Source organism: Cryptomeria japonica, chromosome 6, assembly GCF_030272615.1.
Source record: "Cryptomeria japonica chromosome 6, Sugi_1.0, whole genome shotgun sequence".
Lineage (NCBI taxonomy): Eukaryota > Viridiplantae > Streptophyta > Pinopsida > Cupressales > Cupressaceae > Cryptomeria > Cryptomeria japonica.
Genome location: NC_081410.1, coordinates 629,357,457 through 629,377,602, shown reverse-complemented (window position 1 = coordinate 629,377,602; position 20,146 = coordinate 629,357,457). Strand labels below are relative to the sequence as shown.

The 20,146-nt window shown below is 35.3% G+C and overlaps 1 protein-coding gene across 1 annotated transcript in view; it reads right to left on the bottom strand.

Annotated features, from left to right (window-relative positions):
* LOC131876759 (uncharacterized) overlaps window positions 1-8,543 on the bottom strand; it is a 29,343-nt gene extending 20,800 nt beyond the window's left edge. The window contains exon 1 of the mRNA XM_059222235.1: window positions 8,379-8,543. Within this exon, the coding sequence (XP_059078218.1) occupies window positions 8,379-8,543 (165 nt within the window). The remainder of the gene's footprint in view (window positions 1-8,378) is intronic.
* Between the last annotated feature and the right edge of the window lie 11,603 nt (window positions 8,544-20,146).

Below are 20,146 nucleotides of genomic sequence, written 5' to 3'. Positions count from 1 at the left end.
CTGCACAAGACCTCTGACAACACCATATGACCCCTTAGCATACCACATGACCCCTTAGGACTAGATGATGTCCTAAGGGGTTGTATGGTGTCCTAAGGGGTCATATGGTGTTTTAACACATGTGTGGCCCCATTAGGACCCTGAATACTTGTAATAAGAACATATGACACCTTAGCACATGACATGACCCCTTAGGATCATATGATATCTTAAGGGATCGTATGATGTCCTAAGGAGTCATATGGTATTCTAACACATGCAGACCCATTGGGACCCCACAAGACCCCTAATGACAACATATGACCCCTTAACATACCACATGACCCCTTAGGATCATATGATGTCCTTAGGGGTCGTATGGTGTCATAAGGGGTCATGTGGTGTTCTCACACATCTGTGGTCCCATTAGGACCCTGAAGACCAGTAATGACACCATACAATCCTTTAGCACACGACATGACCCCTTAGAACCATATGATATCTTAAGGGATTGTATAATGTCCTAAGGTGTGATATAATGTTCTAACACATGTACGACCCCATTAGGACCCCACATGACTCCCAATGACACCATATGACCCCTTAGGACCATGTATGATATCCTAAGGGGTCATATGGTGTCATATGGTGTTGTAACGCATGTGTGGCCCAACTAGGACCCCACAAGACCCCTAACGACATCATGTGACCCCTTAGCACATCACATGACTCCTTAGGAGAAAATGATGTCCTAAGGGGTCATATGGTGTCCTAGTGGGTCATATGATGTTGTAACACATGTGTGGCACCATTACGACTCCACATAACCCCTAATGACACCATATGACCTCTTAGCACACCACATGACCCCTCAAGACTATATGATGTCCTAAGGGGTCGTATGGTACCCTAAGGGGTCATATGGTGTTCTAACACATCTGTAGACCCATTAGGACCCCACAAGACCCCTAACAACACCATATGACCCCTTAGCATACAACATGAACCCTTAGGATCATATGATGTCCTAAGGGGTCATATGGTGTTCTAACACATGTGTGGCCCCATTAGGACCCCAAAGATCCGTAATGACACCATATGACCTCTTGGCACATGATATGACCCCTTAGGACCAAATGATATCTTAAGGGATCGTATGATGTCCTAAGGGTTCATATGGTGTTCTAACATATGTGCAGACCCATTAGGACCCATTAGGACCATGTATGATATCCTAAGGGGTCATATGGTATTTTAACACATGCGTGGCCCAATTAGGACCCCATGTGACCCCTAACAATATCATGTGACCCCATAGACTCCACATGACCCCTAATGACACCATAAGATCCCTTAGCACACCATAGGACCCTAAGTAGGACCATGCAATATCATAAGGCTTTGTATGGTGTTCTAAGGGGTCATATGCTATCCTAAGGGGTCATATGGTGTCCTAAGGGTCCACATGGTGTCCTAAGGGGTCATAAGGTGTCCTAAGGGGCAAGATGAACTGTTATTACAATATAAAAAGTAGTGCCAATATTTCTTACAAAAATAAGTTTAGATCGTCCCTTGAGAGCAAGCATCAAGTTCAAAGATGAAAATGATAAACCAATATGGTCCCCATCTCTCTCTCTCTCTCCCTCCCTCTCCCTCTCTCTCTCTCTCTCTCTCTCTCTCCCCCTCCCTCTCTCCCCCCTCTATCTCCCTTCATTTCCCATTCGTTCTCTCCCTCTCCCTCCCTCCCTCACCACATCTCTCTGTCTGTCTGTCTGTCTATCTATCTATCTTTGTCTGTCTATGTCTGTCTGTCTGTCTATCTGTCTCTCTGTCTCTCTCTATCTCTCTCTGTCTCTCTCCATCTCTCTCTCTCTCTCTCTCTCTCTCTCTCTCCCCTTACCATCCCCCCTCTCTCTCACCCTCTCTCTTTTTCTCTCCCTCCCTCTGTACTCTTTCTCTCTCCCTCACCCCTTCTATCTCCCTTCCTTTACCATCCTATCACTCTCCCACTATCTCTCTCCCTCCCTCCCTCTCCCCACTCTTTCTCTCTATCTCCCTCTCCCTCACTCGCTTTACCATCCCTCTCTCTTTTTCTCTCCCTCCCTCCCCACTCTTTCTCTCTCCCTTCCTTTCCCATCCTCTCCCTCTCCCTCCCCCTCCCTCCCCCTCTCCCTCCCTCCCAAACTCTCTCTCTCTCTCTCTCTCTCTCTCTCTCTCTCTCTCTCTCTCTCTCTCTCTCTCTCTCTCTCTCTCTCTCTCTCTCTCTCTCTCTCTCTCTCTCCCCACTTTTTCTCTCTCCCTCCCCCTCTATCTCCGTTACTTTCCCATGCCCCCCCCCCTCTCTCTCTCTCCCTCCCTCTCCATTTTATATATTTTAATTTTAATTTTACTTTTATATTATTTATTTAATATTGTTTTTATTTATTTTATATTGTTTTTTATTTTATTTTAGTTATATTTTAATTTATATTTTAATTATTTAATTTTAGTTTTATTTTTAAAAAAAGGGGGTAAGGGACCCCATAGCCTTGCAAGGCTGAGAGCCACCAATAAAAAGAGTGATGGTTTTTAAACATAAAAAGTGCATACAAGTTTTTCAACATAAAAAGCATGTACGGGTTATGGGAATTATGAACATATCCCTATTGGGGTATTTTTAGGGACTAATTACGCATATGGGTTAACTAAACATAACCCGTATGCATTTCTTGCACATATTTTATTTGGTCAATGACCACAAAAGGAGTTTTTGAAGTCATTGAAGGCCCCACTACAACTAATACTATGATTCTATGATAGTTTTATACGTCAAAGTAAGGGAAATTTTGTTTTACATGATTTCAAATGATTGAATTGTTGTTCTAATTAGTGCAAAATGATTTTATTTAGGAAAATTTCTATTAATGATGGGAAAGAACAAGCGAGGAATAATCGAACAACGAGAGGCTGAAAAGGAAAGACAAAGGCAACGTATGAAGAAATTACATGAACTAAGAACAATGGGACAAGAAGGTATGTCATCCACAACATCTCAATTAGATGTACCAAATGAAATTGAAGAAGAAATCATAATCAATAATCAAATAAATGATAAAGATGCACCAACAACATTTGATTTACTGAATGAACCTAATGCAATTGAAGAAGAGATCACAATGAATAATCAATCAAATGATGAACATACACCCGCTCAATTTGATGCGATGAATGTACCTAATGCATGCAATGCACTAGTGTTAACACCTCCTAGAATTATTTGTAGGAAACCCAAGTATCTCATTGACATCGATGAGAATATTTTGAAGACAATTCCCGATAAAATAAATGAATGAATGAGCTGCTGCTATTGGTTCATGCCCACAATGAATGAAATCAAATTAGCCTATCTTGCAACCTTGCATTGCATGCATCTGATGATTTTTGCATTGACTGAAAAAATGCTACCGTGTGAAAATGGCTCTGAGTCTTCAAAAACTAAGATAGGTCATTGTAGACAGACCTCACATGACCCTATAGGTTCAAACAAATTAATCGTATGCATCCTAAATTGTGATAAACAGTCTGTCAAAGTTTGGTATGGCTCTGGATGTTCCAGTGAGCTAGGAGGCACAACAAGAGCATGCCTATTGTAAACCTACCCACTCAAATGTGCTCATGTTGATGGTTTGTGCCCATAATGAATGAAATCAAATTTGCCCTATCTTGCAACCTTGACAACAACTGAGCAACTTTTACATATTTTATCCAAATGACCCCAAACTTTCACAAATGACTCCAAATGATCATTAATGGTCCCAAATGCTCTTATTTAGATGAAACAACACAATACAAGACAAAAAACCAAAATTTTACCATTGCGAGCATCAGAAAGCTTATCAAATCACCTTATTTCATTATAACCCATGATTGTAGAAAATAGATTTTTGTTATTTACATTTATATTGCTGATTACATAGACAAATATTCATTTAACTTTATAAAAGAGCAGTCACCAAATACATTGAATAGCTATCTAAGTCTAATATCAAAGATTAGCCAATTCTATGGAGTAGCTAAGATCAAAATTTATCAAACAAGGATCCAGCTATTGTTAGGAATTTAGTAAAAGTGGAAGCTATTTTGAAGTGATAAAATACTTTCATTGTGATTGAGACATGAAATTTTCCAGGGGTAGTTCAATATCTGAAAAAGCTTATCAAATCATATTCCACAGTTGCAATGCTTCATATTCCATGGTGGAAATTGTTAAGTCTTTTATATGGGGTAGAATTCAACAAAAAGGCATTTGTTTAGCTAAAGTAATTGATTAGAAAGCCACTAGTTTTGGCAATACCTAGCTTGCAACTACCATTTTAGGTAGAGACAAATTTTAATGATTGTGTGTTGGAGGCTCTTTTATTATGATTTTGTAAGCTTGTTTGTTTTCATTTAGACTTATTTCATTGAGCGCTTTGGATATATTTCTCACATAATGAATTGTATGTCTTTGTTTGAGAAAAAATTAACTATATCATTTATAAAAAATATTTATATATATCAAAATGCACAATAATGAACACAATGAACAAATTGTGTATGTACCAAATATCAAATCAATATCAACAAAATGCACAATATAATGAACACAATGCACATTTATTGGATCGAATACCTACATTTATATATATCAAAATGCACAATCATTGTGTATGTATACAAAAAATGACATATATACCAAGTCAATAAAAGTTTTACAAAAATATTGCATATGCCATGTCCAGATCGATATACAATAAAAATGTAGACTATATATAGATGCATTGGTCCTTCAATGACCACAACTAAAACTATATGATCCTATAGTTGTGGTGGATCATCAAAATGGACCCTCTTTGATGCAGTATACGGCTTTGTAGATGGTTGCACAACCACAATTCAAATGCCAAGATAGAATCCTTTTGTACAAAATAGTTCACAATTATCAACATAACTATACATTCAACTATAATTTAATTGCAATTTAATTGTAGATTACCTCATCTGCTAATCTAGGATCTGTACCATCTTTTCTTTCCTTGCCTTGTCAGACTTAGGAGTTTTCTTAAAATGGAACTTGAGAGGATCCACATTTTTCCTAGACTGAGAAGGGGCCTATTGTAAGTTAAATACAATTAATACAAGGTAATAACATATATAGATCAAAAACACTAAAAATATACAATATATAGAAAAAAAGTGTGCCAGAGCCTGAGATGCTTCTCTAGTAGACTTAGGCGGGCTTGTGAGGCCCTACCTCGACTCAGTTTGACATTTTCAGTTATTTGCATATTGAGACTATTATAGATGCTTTATTTTATGCTTTATGGATTTAGAACTTATATGATTCCATGATTTGGATCACATTGACATATGTTGATGCTTTATTTTATGCATGATGATTATGAAACTATAGATATGTTGCTAGAATAGAATTACATTGTTATGGTGAATGTCATTATTGGAATTGCAGGACTTCATTTTTGATGATAGAAAGATGATGCTTATTTTATGAATGGTTCAATTTTGAGAATTATGTTAATTGCTTATGTGGAATCGAATTTAATTGAATGAGATATTGAATTATTGTTGCCAATGTATGAAGTGTTTGATGTGCAGTGAAATCCATGTATTTGATTATGTATAATTGTGATTATTTGGAATTACTAATGTGTTAATTGAGATGCGCAGGAAAATTATCCATGTGACCATGGAATTTAAATGGAGAACCAAACCTAGACCAATGTACGTTTGTTAAGCCGGGAGTTGTCTATTTGGAGAGACAACACCCCATTTGTAATGTATTTTATTTGTGAAGTGTATGATGCTTGAGTGTTAAAATTAATTTTTATGTATATGTGTAATCCTACAAGAGACAAATTCCATGTGTGATTTTTATATTGTATTTTTATTGTGTCACTTGACACATGTGCTGATTAGTGTCATTGATTTTGACTTGTCTCTTGGAGGGAGTTTTGTTTCTACCAAAGCCATTCAAAAACATGAGTGTGGTCCCAAATTTGCCTTGGGTAGGGAGTCTTGGGAGTGGTCAACTCAGGTTTGACCCGTAGGTAAACTTCAGTTGGGTTTCTAAAGGGTTAAATGGACTCCTAGGGTCAGTTTTAAGGCTTTTTCAAAGGTCCAAAGGGTATACCTATGGGTTAGGGGTATTTTGAAACATGTGACTTCTCCCATGTGACTGTTTAGTCACCTCAAAAAGTGGTGTTTCCAAGGTGAACGAAAATTCAACTTAGAAAGTTCCTCCTAGGATAGACAACCTTCCCTTTTGATGTCAAACTCTCTTCCCCATCTTCTCTCACCTTTTCCCTTTCCAGTTTTAGTAATGTGTAAGAGTTTGGGAAGAGCAACCAATGGGAACTCTCACCTCACCCAAGGGGTTGGGAAGTGTGTGACAGGCCTTCTTAGGCAAGAATTGGAGACTTAGTGAGTAATCACCCACTCTCCATTTTTGGAGATTATGCTTTTGCTTTGAAAATTAGTAGTAGAATAGAAATTTTGGAAAAAGTTTGGAGGAAAGTTTGTGTGGAATTGGGCAGCTCATCCCCAACTAAATCTAGCATACCTATTGGCAGAATAAGGTTGGTTTTTATCTCCTCTTGTTTATGTTTTTTATGTTAGTTTATGTTGTTTTGTTGAAGGAAAGAAATGCTTGTAAAGAAAGTGTTATGTAAATTGTTGTTGAAGAAAAGAATGTGTAGTTTCATTTCTATGTTTTTTGTTTGTGTTCTTGTTTTTGGGTGTGTCCAAGATCTCCTACTCTTGGGAGAGTAGGATGGTCTTGGGGTGGAAGGAGTATGACAGCCTTGGGTGAGAGGCTCTCCTTATGGAGAGTGATCTCAAGGGTGTCCTTTGTGACCCTTGTTGCATAGCCTTGTGTATGCATTTGGGGGTCATAAGGGGAGTAAATATGGCCTTGAGCCTTTTGGGGGGCATAAGGTATGTGGACGCATCTTTTGTTGCATTTTGTATTGCCATGAGGTGGCTTGAATTGTAGTTCTTTTGGCTTGCAATCTCCCCAATGGTACTTGGTCCACTTCCACTCGTGGAATGAACATCACAAGTGTAGTGAAGTGTAGCTTTGGATGGGAAAATGTTTGTTGAGTGTATGTCCTATATGTTGTGTTGTTTGCTTGCTTGTAACCCGTCTAGTGCTTGGTTCTCCAAGCTCGGGGGTGGCTTCTAGTAAGCCTAGGCTGGGAGGTGAGCTCTCCATGGTCAAAGTTGTATTTTATTGCAGGTTGCTTAGATTGGGAAAAGAAAGAAGAAAAAAGCTTGTTGCTGTTTTATGTTGAAGAAAAGTGTTGAAGAAAAAAAAAAGAAATGTATTCAATGTTGTAGTTTGTATATAAAAAAAAAAGAATGTGAGCTATTGTAGTATTTATTTTCAAGAAAAGAAGTGTAGTATTTCATTCATATTATCATGAAAAGAAAAGAAAAGCATTGTTGGGTTTTCAAACCCATTTGTATCCATACTTATTTTGTATCTACATTTGCTAATGAAATACATAATGTTTTTCCTACTTTGGTAGTTTTGCAAAAGAAGAAAGAAATGTGTTAGTTTGCATTTAAATCTTCATGTTTTACATTAAAAAAAAAGAAATAGATGCACTTTTGGGTAAACTGAAATTAAAATTAGTTGTTACTCCATTTTTCTTTAAGTTAAATATGCTGCTGCAAATTTAATTAAATCTGTTATTATTTTTCCATTCAAGCTGAAATGAATCTTATTCTAGTTAGTCTATTCCTTTATAAAAAAAAAACTTGCATCTAGTTTTAGTTTACTTGGCTATCAAAAAAAAAGAATACATATTAAGTTGTGGTTTAGGTTGCATTGTAAAGGCCTCATAAACCTACCTAGATGAGTGATTAATAACAATATATACATATATATATATATATACATATATATATATATATATATATATATATATATATATATATATATATGCATTAAGTGTATATTTGAAAATCTATTCCTTTAAAAAAACAAAAAACAAACAGAGAACAGATATGTATCATTACTAAATCTGATTGCACCCACATTTATATAAATATATTCATTTATATATATATATATATATATATATATATATATATATATATATATATATATATATATATATATATATATATATATATATATATATATATATATATATATATATATATAAAGCTAGTTCATGTCTTATAGAAAATCTTTGCATGTTAATCCTTTAAATCAAAAAATAAATGGATTTATTAATATATACATAAATATATATATATATATATATAAACTATGTTTGTATTATTTACTTTGCATTTTTTTAACACCTTTGTTTTAAATAAAATATTACACAAAAAAAAAAATTTAAAAGCAAAACCAAGGGCCGAACCCCTGTGGCAACTAGGGAACGGCGTGCGGCCGTGCTCCCACTGTGGCTGCGCACAGTGGAGGGCTCGGGGCTGTCACTGTGGGAAACCACAGTGAGTGGCACCGGGTCCCCCACTGTGGGCAACCACAGTGGTGGTGGCTCCCCCGCCGCCATTATGTTTACCCACAGTGGACGGTGCTCGGCCGCACTGTGGGTAACCACAGTGGCGCCCGGGGAAAACCCCCTGCCCACTGTCGTCACCTCCTTCCTCCACCATTCGGCTCTCACTCCACTCGATTATCTCCCTTTCTCTGCCTCCTCCCTTCGGCTCGGCCATGGGTTAGTTGCTCGGGCCACCGCATCCACACCTACACACACACACACACACACTCACAACACAAAAAAAAAAACATACACACAGCTCACACACTCAAGAGAAATAAGGAAATATGTGAATGTTGTTTTCTCACACAAGCCCTAACCCTATTTTCGGGTTAGGGCAAACACAATTAGTTTCTTTTAAAAAAAAAAATAGATAAGTGGTGGGAATATCCAAAAAGGGGTGACTCAATATAATAGAATAAAAGCCCCACCCCCTCCTTAGAATATATTCATAAACTGATATATAACATTTATAAGTAAGTAAATATATATATATATATATATATATATATATATATATAAAGGTAGATTAATTTTAATATTTATTTGGAATTAGATTTGTTAGTTGTAAAATTAAGTTTTGCATTCTTTTTAAAATATTTGACAAACGTGGAAGGATTTTTATAAGAAGATTTTTAGAAACTTAGGTAGATTAGACTCAAAAAAAAAATATAAACACAATGATATTTGTAGGGGCAAGAGGGCCATTTAAGTCTAAATTATAAAGTATTTTTAATTCATGGGGATTTTATTTTAATAAGGTGGTTTGATAACTAGGACAATTAAATTTAGATCCTAGGTAGTTAAGAACGATAAGATAAAATTTGGATCATTTAAAATTGAGATTAATCATGATGCTCGAGATTTTAATTATTTATTAATGGAGATTAGTGATAACCTTTTTGGAGAAATATTTTCTCGTTGATGACTTAGTTAACTTTAGCATCAAATTGAATTTAATTACTTGATTCACACAAAATGTAGTTAAGACCAAACAAAGTTGCATTATTTTATTTAAGTTAATCGTACTTAGTAGAGTATTTAAAAAAAAAAATTTATTCCGTTTGTGCCCAAAAGTTTGGGCATGACAGGGCTCGCCATTGATGAAGCAACTATGGCTATTTCTTGTATGAAAAATGATAAGATTAAATACAATTGATAGAGTGATAAGTATTGTAGGTTAAATACAATTAATACAAGGTAATAACATATATAGATCAAAAACACTAAAAATATATAATATATAGAACAAAAGTGTACTGGAGCCTGGGATGCTTCCCCAATAGACTTAGGAGGGCTCACCATTGATGAAGTAGCTATGGCTATTTCCTGTATGAAAAATGATAAGATTAGAATTTATCTAAAATTCACATGTGCATGTGAATATAATCATCAAATCAAGAAAATAAAGTAGAGATACATACCTCTTCCCTCTCTTGATCCTTTGGCGTGTCAGGTGCATTCATCAGTTCTACAAATTCCAATTGCCATTGTATATAAAATGGTAATAAATCTACAAGTTCCAATTAAGATAATTTCAACCTTTTCAAACAATTGTGTCAATTAAAAATGTTTTTAATTACCTTTTGACGTTTACGCATCCTTGAGGATTTCATTCGCCGAGGAGGTGTCCTAGACATATGTGGGGTGCCCTTAAAGAAACAAAATTAACACAAGAGAGATTAGTAGATAATTTTAAATATAATTTAACAAATCTAAATTTAAATGACTTGAATATTCAATCAAAAGAATAAATCAAAAGAGGTGTGCAAAATATGATACCGCATAGCTTTTTAGGCCAAAATTGATGGTCGGGAGCGTGACATTATCAATCTAGGATATTTGATCCCCTGACAACACCTATTAAACACAAAATAAATATACATTAAAGAGAGTTAGTATATCTTATAATTTTTATTTTTGAATTCAAGGTACTATTATATTTTAACATGTTACAAAATTTATACCTCAGGTATCGAAGCTGTAGTTGCAACAAGTGTGGGAGGAATATCAAATGGTGTATTAACACCCGTTGATGCATCTTGAAATGCACATTGTTTATATCAATTTAAATCGATCTATAAATGAAAATTCATTTACATTTACAAGTTTTAAGAGATTGATAAATAAAATGTTATCAATTCAAATCAACAAACCTATGTCTGTGTGTGACCACCATACACCATATCCATCAAATCATCAATCAACACCACATCCTCTGTAGTGGTAGATTGATATCTACTCCCATAAATTATACACATATGGGATGTGGAACTATCTACATTAGCCTCGACATCCATTCCAAAGCATATACCTTCAAACAACTAGGACACACGTGCTGAATGGGCTCACCAAGGCTAGATGGCTCAACTACTTGATCATCATCGAGGTCAAGAGGGTGTGATAACTATGTGCCATGTTGAATGATGACATCGATCAATGCAGTGGCCACCTAAAGAGTTTGTAGCTCCATCGACTCTTTTAGGGCTACTAGGATTGTGACATGGATCATAGGTTTTGGTGCTAGGGGGATGTGACTTTGGGGGTCTAGTACCCTCCGAACTCTAGGTCTATCTTGGGAAGAGCCTCCACCTCTATCATAGAAAAATCTCATATCAAAATAGTTTGACCGCTCAGTGAGGATAAACTCTAGTTTCCTCAAAAAATATAATGGAACCTCAAAATTATTACAAGGTGGTTGGTCAGAGACCATCCACCACCTATCCCAAAAAGCATTTTTCATCTACAAATGGCTACACTAGTGTATAGGAAACCTCTTTGAATTAAGAGATAAGGTCTCACCCATTTTGGGATCAATAAAAAGAGCACACATTTGTGTTTTACTTATGTTTTTTTTTCAATTCATTATTTGACAACCCACTACCATAAAAAGCATGGCATCGATCCTTATATAGATTCCCCATTTTGTAATTTGATTGGAAACTTCATTGGCACTACTAGCCAATGATTATAGGGATTTGGAAAGGCATGCATGTTTTTCATGCTCAGATTTCTTCAGTCTATTCACCAGTCTAGTTATTTTGGTAGTATTTTGTGTTAACTGGTTTATTAAATCCTCTTATGTAGCTTGTGAATGGTCTACTGGAGGAGCTGGAGGGTTTGTATCTTTAGGGGTTGGTTGTGGATTCTCCTGTGGGTTCTCTTGTGGGTTTTGCCCTAAGTTTTCAAGAGGTGTGTCTTGGTAGGGGGCATTATTTTCTAAATCTAATATGCAGTCATTAAAATAATAATAATAATAAAAAATGATCAATTTACATTCTAATTGCGAATATAATTTATCAAATGCATAGAATAGATGAAGAAATTCAATCTCATACCTCTTTCCATTATGCATGGGTTTGATTTTTAAAAACCCTATTCGCGTATCGTTTAGCTTGAAACCCTTAAAGTATTTTTTCTTGTAGCCACAGGTGAAAATGACCTAGTAGCTGCATTCAAAAAAATATTATTGACAAAAAAATGCATATGGGTTTTTGAAAACTAAACCGCGTATGCATTTAGTATAAGAAAAACCCCATATGCGGTTTTGCTTCGATAAGGCTCGACAAAACGAGTCAAAACACGTATGGGGTTTTTAAAATTTCAAATAACATGTGCGCATTTTGTGTTTTTCCAAGTTTTTTAGGGGGTGTGTCCACTTTTTTGCACACCATCTTGGTGCACACACCCATCCTTCTCTTACGATATATATATATATATATATATATATATATATATAGCTATGTATGTATGTATGTATGTATGTATATACATACATATATATACACACACACACACACATATATATATACATATACATATATGTATATCTACATATATATACATATATGTATATATTTATAGATATACATATATGTATGTATATCTATATGTATACACACACACACACACATATATATGTATGCATATCTACATACATATTCATATATATATATACATATATATATACATATATATATACATATATATATACATATATATATATATATATATATATATATATTGTGTGTAGAACAAACTCAACAAGAAGGAAGTTCTCAAGCTAGAGTTGGGGCAAACGAGGCTAAAAGACACATTATTTTTCAAGAACATGAGGAGGAGGCCCAAGTTGAATCAATGGAGGTTGGAGAGGCGCCATGCTCATTACCTTCTACCAGTATGGACGAGCATATTGTGGATCTAGCTAAAAAGGTGAAGATAAATATCTTATAAAAATTTAAATCATTTACTTGAAATTGATGTGGATTAATTGAGATGTCTTAGTGAAATTCCTAGAAATACTAAAAGTAGGTCAATGAATAAAAGTGGAAATGAAATAATTTCTCATTTTGATATTTTTGATACACTAGAGAAAGCCCAATTTTTATCAATTGTACTTATTTGTAATCAGTTAATAGATGCATTAAAATTATTGGGTATAGATATAACAAAAAAAAATAGGAAAACTTCTCGGGTACAAAAATCTATTGTTGAAAATGTTAGGAAAGGTTTGGTGAACATTGGTGAAAAATCTTGATCAACAAATAAGACCATGACAAGAAGAGTGATGTTGAAATCTATAATAAATGAAAAAAATGGCTCAAAAAAGAAAAATCTCTTCACTGTCATCTAAGTTTGGTTTTAGTAGAAGGACAATATTAAAATATGTGAAAAGGAAAAAGACTTTGGATGATACTACCCTGGAAGGGAATTGGGAAATTATGTGTAGAGGTCCTCATTCTGATAGGATTAAAGATGTTGTTAGGAAGTTGGTGTCAATTTTTTGGAATGATAATACTTGTCTTTCATCAAATAGTAGAGATGTTATCATGCATAGGATTGGGCCTGATCATTATGAACTCCATGTAAAACATTGATTAGACACAACAAAACATGAATTGTACGTGATGCTTACTAATTCAAACCCTCATATAAAAATTGGACAAACAATGTTTGAAATGTTAAGGCCATATTATGTGAAGGTAAACAAAGTGTTTGAAACTCGTTGTTGTCATTATCATATTGAATTTGATCTCTACTATCAGGTGTTTTGAAAAATTAGAGAAGATACCGATGGTTATAAAAATGCTCCTCCTAAGAGAACAAGTCAATTCATAACATCCATCTTATGTGACAAATCCACGGGGGTTTCACTTAGTGAACCCAAGTTATAGCACATGTGTTCATGGCATACTAAATAATCCCCCTATTTTCAAAAAATATTGCCCTAAATTCCCTTTTTATCAATCCTTCTCAATACACATCTTGAATTAAAAGGCCCCCTATTTTCGCAAAATGTTGTATTTTTTCATAGCCCGAATTAAAACCCCCCTATTTTCACCGATAAGAAATATATTGTACCCTCATTTTTGGGATATTATAACCCCCAATATGAATGCACATGATATATTATTGCCTAGCCAGTGAAGCCCCTATTGATAAATCAGATGATAATTAGGGGTCATATGGGGTCCTAAGGGGTCACACATGTATTAGAACATCATATGAGAACTTAGGACACCATATGAACAAATAGGAAATCATATGGTCCTAAGGGATCATATGTTGTCATTCTAGTGGTCATATGGGGTCCTAAGGGGCCACACATATTTTAGAACACCATATGACCCCTTAGGGGAACATATGGACCATTAGGATATCATATGGTCTTAAGGGGTCATATGGTGTCCTAACAGGTCATATGGCTTCGTTAGGGGTTAAATGGGGTCCTAAGAGGCCACACATGTGTTATAACATCATATGACCCCTTAGGAAATCATATGAACCATTAGGACATCATATGGTCGTAAGGGGTCATATAGTGTCCTAAGGACTCATGTCATTTACTAGGATGCCAAAAGGGGTTATATGGTGTTCTGAGGGGTCATATAGTGTTCTCAGGACACCATATGAACCATTAGGACATAATATGGTCCTAAAGGGGTTATATGGTGTCCTCAAGACACCATATGAAACATTAGGACAACATATGGTCATAAGAGGTCATATTGTGTCCTAAGGGGTCATATGGTGTTGTTAGAGGTAGGGATAACTTTAAGAAACCCCCCCCCCCCCCGAGCAATTGTGTAAAATCCTGGCGAATCAGACATTATTTTCGAGGGGAAATTTTCATATCGATGGCGAATTTTTTTTTTAAATGACGAAAAAATTATTTTGTATTGGCGAATTTTTTTCTAGTGTGTGAAAATGCCATAAATTTATGGCGAATAATACCTTGTTCTATGGAGAAAATATTTATTGTGGGAGGTGAATAATTAATGTTAAAAGGAACAAATATATAATTGTATGAGCGAAAATTTTTACTCCAAAGGAATAATTATTAAATGTATTGGCGATTTTTATCCACTGCTTGAAATTATTTAAATGTATTGGCGAATATTTTGTTATTTATGGTATAATATATAATTCATTGGCGATTTCATAAATTCATTGCCATTAATAGACAAGGCATATCACATCACATCAGTACATCACATCACATAATACATTGAGTCCAGACTCTGCACGATGTATCAATAAGCGCGGCCTCTTTGACACATAAAGGGTGACACATACCTAAAATCTGTCAATGATTTTAAACCGTTTGATGATCGTATATCAATGGCTGAAGTTTTATTTCGGCCCAATTTTCTGAAGAGAACATAGCTCACCAAAAAGTGCCCAGAATGGAATTGGATTCAATAGACATGTATCAAATGTCACGAATCATGATCCATAATTTTGTTCATTTAATATATATCTTTTCACTTACGGCAATCCACTCTATCCCCACGACTTCCAATGTGATACTTGCCAATTTGGTACTAGTTCATAGCTATTTCCAATTTCGCACACTCATGCATTTATGGGAAAGATTTGCAGAGATATGAAAGATTTAAAAAAATTTATAGCAGTTAATACTGTTAAAGAAGTAATTATTACAATCAAGAGTTTCAACAATTTATATACGATCTCTGCTTCTTTCATCTTCAATTAGCCTTTGCCATTTAGTAGATAAATCATCAGAGCTCACGGTATTTTAGGTTTATAGGCTCACTGCTTAGTGCTCAGGTTGTTTAATTTGTTAATCTATTTTCTCAAGATGGACACTCCCATCTGCTTGAGAAGCATTTCTGCAGAGGACCAGAGGGCCTTTCTAGGCTCCGTTAGAGACCCAACCCTCCAATCAGTCTGCAAGGAGGTTGGGTCGTTCACCAATGAAGCTGTGCAGATGGTGCTGGGCAGAGAATTTCTGCAAAATGAAAATAGGTACCGTGTTAACATGGACATTACATCCCACTTCTTAGCATCTCTTCTGGACTTGGGAGGAGACAAGGTGGATATGCTGATGCTATTGAGGAAGGTTTTTAAGGAAGAATTCCTCGGAGATGACATTACTCTTGTCATTCTTGTAGAAGTAGGGGTGGGGATCCCTTGGGCGAGTGAATTATCCAAGCTTCTCCTCCCTGACCAAGCAGTGCCAGTGGCCAGGCAACCGTTTCTCCTAAACCTAAATGTGGAGTAGCTGACACGTCACAGAAAATGGGTGCGGATTGGCATGGACTTCCTCCGGAAATGGTTCCTCCTGGATGACTTTCCAAACTACATGTGGCTTGAAGAATTCTCTCAACTTATGTTGTCTGAAGAATTCTACATGGAAGGAGAGCCAGATTCATAGGGAAAAATTGTAAACAATTCCACTACCTGTAGTTTTTTTTTCCTATGTCCTTAAACCCTAACAGACTGAGTACCAGAGGCTCACTCATTTTGGCTTTTAAGTTTTTGGGGGACTCAAGTCTCTGACGAAAAAATTGTAAATTTCAAAAGCATAAATAATTTAATGATAATTTTTCAAATTCCAGTTTGTTTCACTTTGCCTCTTACATTCTTATGGATATAAAAATGCTTTCTATAATTCTATTTCATTTTTATTAATTAATTTCTTTCAAATGCTTTTTGTATATAAGCTACCGGCTACGTTATTTCAATTATTTGTTAAACAATGGAAATAAATTTAATACTGTGATCTTTTTATGTAATGCTATAAAAAAAAAATTCAATTCGTTCCATTAATTATTTGTACATTGATTATGGTTGATTATAATTTTATAAATATATACTATTACTATATAGTCATTCAAAATACAAAATTTCAAAAGTTGCAAGATACAAAAGTTTATCGGTCAAGGTTTTTTCATTCAATTAATTGAAACGTTTCAAGATACAAAATTTGTCCACAGCTTATAGCAAGCACACAAAAAAACTAGTTCATTGCCGATAGGCCGCTCACTCAGTCTCACTACCCCCTTGGTCCTCCCAGTCCTTTCCCTCCTCAGAGGTCGATGCTTTGGCTTTCCCTTTTGCCGCTTCAACTTTCATTTTTGGAATGTAGTTTAGGAATCAGAAGTTGGGGTCGCCCTCCAAGCTTGCCAGTAGCTGTATGGCCCTTCCTTCTTCAGCCCTATCTCTCAATGCCCTACCAACCTCCATCCTTGCCACCACATGTAAAGCATTCAGGAACCCTCGTTAATTTAACAAAGAGTTTCATCGCTTCCCAGCCCACTCAGGCTCGTTCACAGCACTGGTGTTTGATTTCATCCTCTGGGCCACAAATAAAAGGAAGCAATTCCTCCTGGTCATCCCCTTCCATAATTCAAATGCCAACTCCCGACACCACCCACTCCAAGATTGAATCCAGGTTAATATAAAACTCCCCATCAATGAATTTGACCAATGTGAGTTTTAACTTTTCCAGCTCCGATTCGAATTCACAGGCCCACACCATAATTAGAGAGTAAACCTCCATGTTAGTTTGATACCGGTGACTGATATGTGCCACCTCCTCCGCAAGCATCAGTCAAGCTGCCGGCCACAACTTCTCCTCCTTAAACCTGAATAGTCCTTGCATTCGTTTATCAGATACTTTGTCCAAAAAGGGCACCAACTTCTTATCTGTTCGAAGTGTGAAATTGGCCTCCATTGTCTTACAGAAGGTATGATTCTACGAACTACGAACTACAGATTTGTTCTGCACTTGCAGCTGCTTCAAAGCAAAAAGTGGTACACAGATGAAAAGGTAAAAAAATCTGCCTCCGTCTTAACTCTTATAGGCCGGGTAATGAATGTGCACAATAAGACATTAATACCATGAGATCACGAAAAAGATTTCCTGCCATCCTCCCCTTCCTCCTTTTGTACGGCATGCCGTAGACAACTCCTTGTGCAACAATTAATTGCCACCTTGGCATTTGTACTTTCCAAATTTTCTCGCCTTAATAGGTTGAGGACTGCAGTTGCACATTTTTTTAAATTAATAGACTAAATTTATGTTGAAATTTTTTATATATTTTAAAACTATTTTTGAAAATGATATATTGTAAACATATTTTCAAAGATTTTTGTTAAACGTTAAATTAATATTTTAGATTTAATATTGAATGTTTTCTTTTTAATATTAAACTTTTACCTTTCAAATTGCAGATCAAAATTTATATTTTTATTTAGTTATTTGTTTTATTCTAGAAACTAAGTTTCATATTTAATACTATTTTGAATTAAAAATTTTTACAAATAATATTAACATTATTTTTAATAGTTATCTCAAACTATTGTCCAATGCCCAGAATTGAACATTTTAAATTTAATTAAATAGAATTAAGTGAAAATCTATACTTAATACTTATAGTCTATGACTCTATAGACTATAAATCTTTTTTTCGGGAGGAATTTTAAAATGATTTGGTAGACTTTAAAAATAGACCAGAAAAGTAACAAGTATGGTGATGTGCCAAAAAAATGGCAGAAGTCGTGGGACCCACTTCATCGAAAAATAGGTACCATCGACCGTTGGATGAACAAAGATCAACGGCTAGGGTGGATTTCGGCCCGAATGTGGGAAGCGAACACCTTTCTGAGAACTTCGCTCGGAATTGGACATTTTAAATTTAATTAAATATAATTAATTCTAAAAATCTCTTTTTCAGCCAGAATTTTAAAATGATTAAATAGACTAAAAATCAAACCGGAAAAGTGACGAGAGTATGGTGACATACCAGAAAAATGGCAGAAGTCGTGGGACCCACTACATCTTAAAACAGGTAAGATCGACCCACGATCGTTGGATGAACAAAGATCAATGGCTAGGGTGGATTTCGGCCCAAATGTGGGAAGTGAACACATTTGGGAGAACTTCGCCCAGAATTAGACATTTTAAATGTAATTAAATACAATTAAGTCTATAAAGTTTTTTTTCAGGTGGAGGTTTAAAATGATTAAATAGACTAAAAATCAAACTGGAAAAGTGACACGAGTATGGTGACATGCCTGAAAACTGGTAGAAGTGATGGGACCCATGACAACTGACAATAGGTACCATCATCCGTTGGATGAGCAAAGATCAATGGCTTAGGGTGGATTTTGGCCCGAATGTGGGAAGTGAACACATTTAGGAGAACGTTGCCTGGAATTGAAACGTTTTAAATTTAATTAAATTTAAGTAAGTCTATAAAGCACTTTTTCGGACGGAAGTTTAAAATTATTAAACAGACTTAAAAAACTCACCCGTAAAGTCACAGCAGGTACCTTGGTCCCTCGTCTATTGGATGAGCAAAGATCAATGGCTTAGGGTGGATTTTGGCCCGAATGTGGGAAGTGAACACATTTGTGAGAACTTCGCCCAGAATTGAACGTATTACATTTAATGTCCTCAGAAATTCAGAATTTATACTGAAGTATTGAATGTTTTGTCCTTCGACATCGAATAATTAATAATAATTAATAAAATTACAACATGATTCTTAATGTCCTCGGAATTTATACTGAAGTAATGAATGTTTTGTCCTTCGGCATCGAATAGTTATTAATAGTAATTAATAAAATTACAACATGATTCTTGATATTTTGCCCTTTAGGTTTTACTTTTCTACTTTTTAGAGTTTTCAAAATAAGAGACTCGTAAATCATAATCATTTTTCATTTCTTGGATAAACGTGTAAATCAAGGGAGATTCAAAAACAACTACTAGATTGAGGAATGCAAGTTGCAATAGAGACTGTCTGTGCCAATCTAGTGAAATAGAAATTCCAATTTTCGGGTAAAATCTAGAACACCTACATCCCACCTTTTTTGCTTTTGGTAATCTCATGGTCCAATTTGAGGGTTAGCATTTTCAGGTTTTTATCTAGCTGCCTAGCATTATTTTGAATTATTAACAATAATAGTGATGGGGAAAATGGGAAGCAGTAGTTCAACAAGAAGCCAAGTGAAAAACAAAATGTACCTAACTGAACTAGTTAAAACACCAGGTTTCACTGATGAATACCATGATATTTATGACCCTGTTATCCATGGTGAAAAGTGTATCATAGATATTAGATATACATTGTCTAGTAAGGCGGCAGATGCATCCAAGGCAAAATTTTCTATTTTCAACCCAATGTTACAAAAAATAACAATAAAATCGCATCGTGGGATGTTGGATTGGGAAGCATGGTGTTACCTGAAGTATTCCCTTGCCCTGATTTTATCGTGGTCTGTGCTGAAAATTATGATGAAGATAAAAAAGCAATTGTCAATAAAAATACAAAAGAGGAAATTCTATCCATAAACAAGGGAGA